Raw genomic sequence first — 8,487 nt, 5'->3', positions numbered from 1 at the left:
TCATCATCCTTTTTTTAATACTTCCATCTGTAAAGCATCTACAGCAGCACAACAGCATCCAGCCAACACATCGCATTAAGGCTTCATGGAGTTTGTTGCTGCCGTTTAGATACATTCAAATACTTTTTAATCTTTCAATCAATATAGCAGAAAAGTAATAATGATTAAATACTTACCCAGATTTAATCACGAGAGGATTTTCTTTTTGGTAGACTTCTTTTTCTAGAAACATAAGAAAATTAATAAGGCGAGGATGGGGCACCATTTACAAATGGCACAAATTAGCACCATGTTTGACATGAAGAGATACCTAACAAGCCATTTACAATTAAACTCTAATAATTTAGTTGTAAATTAAACTTCTTATATTTTATGTTAATGAAGGAGTGTACGCATCCGCAATGTAGCACTTTATCTGACTTTAGCTGTGTGTGTGTGTGTGTGTGTGCTGTGTGTGTTGTAATGTACCTTAGCAGCAGCCGGTGGTGTGGGTGTGTCTGTAACAGATTCTATGGGTATTGTCTCTTCCAGCTTCTCCTTTAGTCTGTTCTTCTCTGCAAACACCAAGCAGCATGCATCACATGAATCTCAAAGCATCAGAAGGTGAAAACCCAAGAAATCATTGAAGCATCAAATTAAATTACACTCAACGCCATCTTGCTGAGGGGGCAGTGTTGAGTTGCAGTGCGTGTTACCGTCGCCATCCTGTGGTGTTCTTAGGAAGAGCCACTGCAAGCTCAGTGTTGTAAATAAGATATTCAGATTTTTTTTTTTAGAAGGTTACAGGTTGGGTAGCGGATTCATTTAGAACGGCGGCTAAACTTGAGCCAATCAACGTGTGCGTTAAAAGGTTATGACTCACACCTGCCGGCCAATCAAAGAGTACTCACCCCGACCATGGTATAAATGGGCAATATTCAACACAAGACCTAGAGAAGCATACCTTTCCACTAAGCAAAAGTCAAATAAAACCCTACATTTCTGCAGCCCAAGCTCTCTTACTGTTTTTCTTAGCAGGCGTCTCTTGGACTGCAGCGACGACAGCGGGAGTTGAGACTTCGATCTCCGTGTCGCCATCTTGTTCAATCGTCTCCTGGCCTTTACCAGCCTTCTTCTTCTTCTTCTTCTTTTTCTCCTGGCTGGGCGGTGGAGACGGGACGTCCTCAGGAGGCTCAGGGCTCTGGTCCTTCACCGCACCGCCATCTAGTGCTGGGTGATATGGACCAAAAATCTTATTTTTAGACTGAACGGCGATACACGATATATATCTCTGTATTTTCTACAATGTTCAGTTGTAAGTCAAAGCCACATGTGAGCTGTCACAAAATGAAAGGAATATCGGTGCTTTCACAAAATATTTACACAGTAATGTGGATATAATGACTAAGTGGGTAAAGGCAAATAATAGACCAGCTAGAACAGTCTGGTAAGTTCAGAAAATGACATCACTTTACTGTAATGCAGCCTTTAAAACCAGGAAAAGACAACACTTATGCCACATCACCATATCCAAAATCTAAGTCTCATATCACATTATCGATATAATATTAGATTATATATCGCCCAGCCCTACCGTCATTCTCCTCTCCTACCGCCAAACCCTTCTTCTTCTTCTTCCCTGTCTTGGTCATGGGAGTCTGGTTTTCTTCATTCTCTTCTTGTTCGCCGTTTACTTTCGCCTTCTTTCTCTTCTTCTTCTGTGGTGTTTCGTCCTGGGCGGTCTCGGGGGCGCCTCTTTTGGCCCGTTTGCCTCGAGGCGTTGTCACCTCCGAGTCCGCTTCCTGGATCGGCTTCTTCCTGGAAAATCAAAATTGTTGCGGTGATATTTCTCATTGGTCAAATGTTTTCATGTAGAGTTTGTATATCAGTGCGAAGTATTTATGGCCTTCTGTAGACTTCTGTCTTAATACTTGTGAATTCATGTATACTTCATGTACAGTATATTTGCTGTAAATACACTTTTTTTTCATATCCCCATATCCTTCTCACTTTTATACTATATACTTAGAATGTTAACAAATATTTCATACTACATTCATGTCAAATGTTTACCTCCACCTCCATCAAGGAGGTTATGTTTTTCAGTACCGTTTGTTCGTTAGCAGGGAAAACTACTAACCCAATTTTCATGAAAAGCAATGGGCAAAGTAAGAACCCATTCAATTTTAGAGTGAACTATTTGCCTTGGCGCTCTCCCAGTGCACTTCTAGTTTGTTAGTCTAATAAGCCCTACTGCTGTTATGTTGTACACGTTAATAATCCTGCCATTCATTTTTTTCCTAACTAAACATCATGTTGAAATTGTTGGTCAATAACCACCATTTGCTATATTCTATTTTTATTTACTGCAGCAACGACCCAATTTCCCCATGATGATCATCAAAGTTTCATCTAATCTTCAATAAAACAGGCTACTAATAATAGAGTAATAACATCATATATATAAAGTATAGTTTTAAACATGGCATATGAGTGAAATAAGTGACTCCACTGACTTCTTTCTCCCTCTCTGCTTCTTGGTAGCTGCTGGAGTGTCGGTCTGGTTTGGAGTCTCCATGTCTTTCTGAATCTTCACTCTCTTCTTCTTGCTCAGTTTAATCCTGTTACGGTGTTTCTTCGCGGCTGAGGAGAGCTCAGCGCCACTGTCTGGAGGAGCCCAGGAACAAACCAACAGCAGCTCATTACCAAGCAAACAATGAGCTGATACCAAGTTGTCTTGGACAGAACAGAAGTATAAAAAATGCAAAAACAGAGAATGCCTCTTTACAGTTTGAGATGCTGTTTGCTGTTGACGCCACACAAGCCATTAAAACAGAGCTGTTAATTTACCAGCTGTTTCAACTGACACTCTGACACACCATGTTGTAGTACTCGAGTCCAGGACTCAGACTTGAGCCTTCATGCATTCAGACTCGGAAGTTGGAGAAGAGGACTCGGATGTGTTAATTCATAAAGACTTTTTCTTTTCTTTTCTTTTTTTACAGGCTATAATTTAGCTACCTGCATGTGAATTCATGCTCATATTCAGTAACTGCAGACTCAGACTCTTCTTCTGTGACTTGGACTCGAACACTGGGGACTCGAGACTCGACTCGGACTCAAGATGTAGTGAGTTGACTACGACACTGCACTCTACTATGAGGGCTTTCAGGTGGAGTAACACACGCTATGGAGGCCATATTGGAGGTCCCGAGCTCTGAAGAAGCAATGGCTGCCAATAACCGCTCGTCTTTCTAAACTTACAACTCGGTCGTGTCAACAGAACTAGGTGAGAACGGTTCATTAATGTGCCGTTATTCACAGGGAACTGATAACTCCGCCATTGCTACGTCTGTATACTTTACCGATGTCGATATGATCTGTATAAAGACAAGTTTCTATGATAATCACATTTTGTACATAGTGAAAAACACGTGTAACACTGTGAATTTGAAAAGATTTCATTATTTTCCCCAAAACATTTGGAAAAGCCCATAAATCATAGATTTACAGAATTTCCCCCTCAGTATGAATATTTTGCCCGCTAACGATAACTGATATTAACATTGCTGTTATTTTGCTCATCAAACACCGATTATGTTAAAAAACGACTAACAACAACCGATACCAATTATGATTGTCGTTATATCGTGCATCCCTAATAATACATACATTATGATTGAATGTATTTGATTTGTCTGTCTTTTATTTCATGTTTGATGTATAATGTTTAGCGAGTTGAGACAAACGGCTATAATGTTTTCTGTCATTCCAATTCAATTCTGCTTAGATTGCTTAGAGCTGGGTAACATTCCAACTCCTGAATAGAACTGTGATGCTACCGTCATAATTTCTGAATGAACAGAGACTCCCTCTCTCTCTCTGTACCTGTGGCCTCCTGTTTCTCTTGTGTGTCTTGGTCGCTCCCTGCTGCTGCTCCATCAGACTGCATCTCCTCATTCCCCTGTCCTCCAGCCTGCTTCTTCTTCTTTGTCTTTTTCTTCTTCTCCTGTGTCGCTGGCGTCACGGGAGGCTCTGGCTCTTTCTCCTCCTCCTCCACCTAGGGACACAATATAGATTTTTTTTTCATCCGATAACCGATAATTACCTGCTTCTTATACCGATATGATACCTGATAATTTCACATTGTTGTATTTAAAAAAATAACCTGAGACACAGCTGAGGTTAAGAAAGGCTAAGATGTAGTGAGCAAAGATGGATGATGTAATATTCCATAGCTCTGACCTCACCAAATCTTACTGACATCACTGTTGTTAACGCAACAAAAACAAAAGTACAGTTCTGTCTCTTCAAATATTAATTAATTTTTTTCTAGTGAAGTAGATTAAAAAAATCACAAACATAATTTGGCTTTTATAGAGCATGTTTCCTAAGAATTCAAATTAAATGCTGTCAAATCAGATATGTCAATGTATTAAATACAGGTTATTAGTAGTAAAGTGCATGACTCAATATAAAAGTAAAGGCTTTTATAGAACAGAAAGCCTGTGGCTGCTTAGTCTGCGGATAAAACACCATGACAAAAGGCATATCAGACTAGCCCCTATGTCATTTTATGCTTAAAGGTATCCAAAGTTTTCCTTGTAAACAACTCATTTTGTATAGATGTTATTATAGCCAATATTTATCGGCTATATATAGCCGATACCGATCAATATAAATTATTATATACCATTAAGGTGCATCCTTACCTCCGCCTCCTCTCTCTCCTCCTCTACCTCTTGGCCCTTTTTCTTCTTCTTCTTGGTTTTCTTCTCTGGCAGAGTGACAGCAGGCTCCTCCTCTTCCTCCACCTCTATCTTCCTCTTCTTGGCCTTCTTCTTCTGTGGCGGAGTCACCTGAGGCTCCTCCTCTTCATCCTTCTTCTGCTCCTCCTCGCAGGCCTGTCACAATAATCAGTTATTCCACTTATCGTAAGATATGGACGCACGCGCGCGCACACACAGATATGGACACACACACACACACACACACACACACACACACACACACACACACACACACACGCACACACACACACACAGTGAAACAGGTGAAGAAAACGTGTTACTTGAGAACCGTCATTTTGCTGAGTCAGGCTGTGTCTCTCCACATAGCGTTTTTCTTTCTTTCTGACCGCTAATCATTAAAAGTAACGGGAGGCACAAGGTGCACAAAAGGCAGCCACTCCAGAAAAATGTTGCAGCCGTAGTTTTTTTCCCCCTCCGAGCGGAGCGCTTTTAAAAGCTGAGAAGCGCCGGGCGATGTGACGATGGCGTTTCCCATAGCGTCCATAGTAACAACAATATGGAGAAAGTCAAAGTGCCGGTGGTGGAGAAATAGGACGTTGTAATAATTGAATTGATCTTAAAAGCAGTATGGATACCAGACATGTTCCACAAGAACATCATCCGCTCTTCGGCTGCGCTTTTTCCACATCAAAAAACACAGAGAAACGCTATGTGGACACATGCCCTTATGTGAGAATTCCCAGTGAATTGCAGCAACATTCTAGAATTCCACGGGGGTCTAGAGCAGTGATCCTCACTATTTCTTCGATGAGAGCCGCACTGGCAGGACAACGTCAATAGGAGAGCCACTTTTACCGCAAAACACCAAAAGCCACCCCAACCAAGCACATCTGCCTACAATTTTTTTGTTTTATTGTTTTCCACACACACACACACACACACACACACACACACACACACACACACACACACACACACACACACACATATACCAGTTTCCCCTAGAACATTTTTCAGGCCTGGAGGGATTTCGAAACGTACCCCGATCGCAACGGTGGGGGCCGTCGCTGGCGACGCTGAAGTTTTATCTAACCTGTTCACATCTATGTTCGCAATGGCATCCCAAGTATCATCATACTATTATGGGATGCGATGCGAACAGTTGTATTATGGGATGTGTGTTTCCCAGGCAACGACACACGTTGACACATTTTGGAACAGCGCTGCATGCTGGCACAATACTCCTAAAAGCAAAATGCTTATTGTTTTGAATGATTTGGCAACTTATATTACTGTCAACACCAGTATTGTTGTATTGTAATAATATGCCATAAAGGTTTATTGACATTTTGGGGAGAGCAGGGGGGGGGAAATCTTAAAAAAAAATAAAAAAAATATGCAATTTCTTAGAGCCGCCAACTAAAGCTTCGAGAGCCGCCATCGTCTCGCGAGCCGCGCAATGAGGAACTAGGGTCTAGAGGGTTAAGAATTAAAAGTTAATTGCTATTTGAAAAGGTGTACTTGCATTATTATGCTATTATATTGTCATATCAGTGGCAAAACATTGTCTTCAAATGACAATAATATCGTTTATCACAATTATTTCTGGGACAATATGTGACGGGGACTGGTGTTTTGGGTAACAAGTACACCAGTTGGTCGATATAATAATATAATAATATCGACCAGCAAACAGTAGTTCTGGTGACAGGCCTACCTCCTCGTCCTCTGCTGCCTCCTGTCTCTTCTTGTCTCTCTTCTTCTTCTTGGCACTCTTGGTGGTAGGAGTATCGGAAGGTGTATCTACAGTGGGTGTATCTGTAATGGCCGTCTCCTAGGGGGGGGGGGGGACAATAAATCAATATCAATATATATCGCTATAAAGATTGGTGGCGCAGTGGCCTCTCGCCTCACAGCATGAAGGTCCTGGGTTCCATTCTCACCTGGGACGCTGTTGACACTGGGGGTATGTCTCCCCATGCATTGCGTGTCTGGTGCGCACAGGTGGGTTATCTTGCGTGAAAGGGCCTTTCTGTGTGGAGTTTGGATGTTCTCCCCATGCTCCCCTGGGGTTTCCTCCATATATGAACCCCCACTAAAAACATGCAGAAGTTGTCTGCAGAAGTCATCTGACCAGCGGTAGTAGGGAGAAGTTGGTTCCCGGGCGCTTCACTGCAGCTGCCCACTAGGGATGGGCGGGAGTACTTGGGTACTCGAGTACTCGTTCATAACATCAGTACTCGAGTAACGTTTCCGCTGTTCGGGTACTCGCTCCACTCCCCACCCATTTAAAAATGGTCTAAATCTACGCATGCATCGTGTGGATCTGGCAGCATGAACTGCACGGGCGTCAAGTCAGCCAGAATGTACAAGTACGTCATCCGCTTTGTTGCTTTCAAAAATAAAACGCTTATTGTAACGTAACCTTATTTATTTTGAGTAATCCGTTACAGCCACAGTTTCACGCCATATAACATCACAACGAGTATTTGGATACAAGTTTGTTGCTTGTTGCAAGTTTGATGCTTTGTTTGTTGAAATACCATTTTCTCCTCCAACGTGCATCAATAAGCTATTTACGTTTGTTTAAGTAACATTATTTTGAAAGTTTTAACCGGAAGTTTTCCAGCTCATCCCGAAAATGGTGGCTGGAGATATGCTCCCGAAGGAGACAGACAGCACGCTTCTTCATAGTGCACGCCCGGTAAAACTCATTCAATACTTTGCACTAGTTTACTGACTACACTGTCGCTTCCCATAACGTTAGTCACAAGAAATGTGGAGAAAGAATAGCTTTTTGGGAGACAATCGCTTCATGGTGATTTAACGCTAGCTGCAGCTGTAACGTTAATCACACTGGTCAGTGGTCAGTTTTCACTTTTTGGCAGAACACCGGACCTTGTAATCCGTGGATTTACGTTAGTGTAACTGTGATCATAAAGTAAAATGGATGATACTGGACATTCAGAAAATGGACATGTATTGGAAATGAGCCTTCGCTTGTTTCACAACACTATTGTCTAAGTGCTAATGCCATCCATCCAACCAACCATCGGAGATACTGTCTGAGGTAGGCTTTAGACGTTAGCTTACCGTCACCTCACCTAATATCAGTCAGTTCCTCTCCTCACAAAAAATGCTCCAGGCAGCGCTTTTTCCATGCAAAAATGCCAACGTTATGTGTGAACAGCCCCATACACAGCAGATTACCCCTGCTCCGTCATTACCATAGTAACCACACAGACCCCCCCGCGCGCGCGCGCGCTAAGATAGGTCAAACGCGGAGGACACATTTCACAGTGCCTCTGAAGCGTGTGCGTTAGTGATGCGCGGGCCGCAGTTATAACCGCGCTGACCGCGGATATCCCGCCCCAGATCATAAAAATAAACATTCTGATTAATAGCGGATGGGTTGCAGGCGGTTGAAACATTAATTAGTTCATTAATGAGGAAAAATAATATTAATTACGTTCTCTAGTCTATGAACGTATTTTAAGCTACATTTTTCATCAGGCACATTCTTAGTCGCCTATTGTAAATCCCCCAAAGGACCCACGGCCGTAAACACAACAACAGCCATGTGCTAGGTCGCAAGGCTACACTTTTCGTCCATATATGGTCAATGATGTCACAGTCACCCTCAAAAAGGAATCTCCGCTGAAGACGCGTTTGAAGAGAAGACGCGTTCGTATTTTCCCATACAATGAGGCAATCAAGTAAACTAAACTTAAAGCTATAGCGTTAGCCGAGTAAGCTG

At 42.2% G+C, this 8,487-nt stretch overlaps 1 protein-coding gene across 2 annotated transcripts in view; it reads right to left on the bottom strand.

Moving 5' to 3' along the window:
- Nucleotides 1-8,487, bottom strand: part of LOC310791910 (uncharacterized protein) — a 36,482-nt gene that overhangs the window by 2,143 nt on the left and 25,852 nt on the right. For both annotated transcript variants that reach the window (XM_083653590.1, XM_083653591.1), the window contains 8 exons: nucleotides 6,448-6,564; nucleotides 4,692-4,883; nucleotides 3,868-4,039; nucleotides 2,496-2,646; nucleotides 1,574-1,797; nucleotides 1,003-1,209; nucleotides 469-554; nucleotides 177-222 (listed from right to left, as the gene is read on the bottom strand). In XM_083653590.1, coding sequence (XP_083509716.1) covers nucleotides 187-222; nucleotides 469-554; nucleotides 1,003-1,209; nucleotides 1,574-1,797; nucleotides 2,496-2,646; nucleotides 3,868-4,039; nucleotides 4,692-4,883; nucleotides 6,448-6,564 — 1,185 coding nt within the window. In that variant the 3' untranslated portion in view covers nucleotides 177-186. The remainder of the gene's footprint in view (nucleotides 1-176; nucleotides 223-468; nucleotides 555-1,002; nucleotides 1,210-1,573; nucleotides 1,798-2,495; nucleotides 2,647-3,867; nucleotides 4,040-4,691; nucleotides 4,884-6,447; nucleotides 6,565-8,487) is intronic.

This window comes from Poromitra crassiceps, assembly GCF_964638095.1.
Source record: "Poromitra crassiceps genome assembly, chromosome: 17".
In the NCBI taxonomy this organism is placed as follows: Eukaryota; Metazoa; Chordata; class Actinopteri; order Beryciformes; family Melamphaidae; genus Poromitra; species Poromitra crassiceps.
Note: the sequence above shows the minus strand (reverse complement) of the source record. Positions and strands in the feature narration are given on the sequence as shown.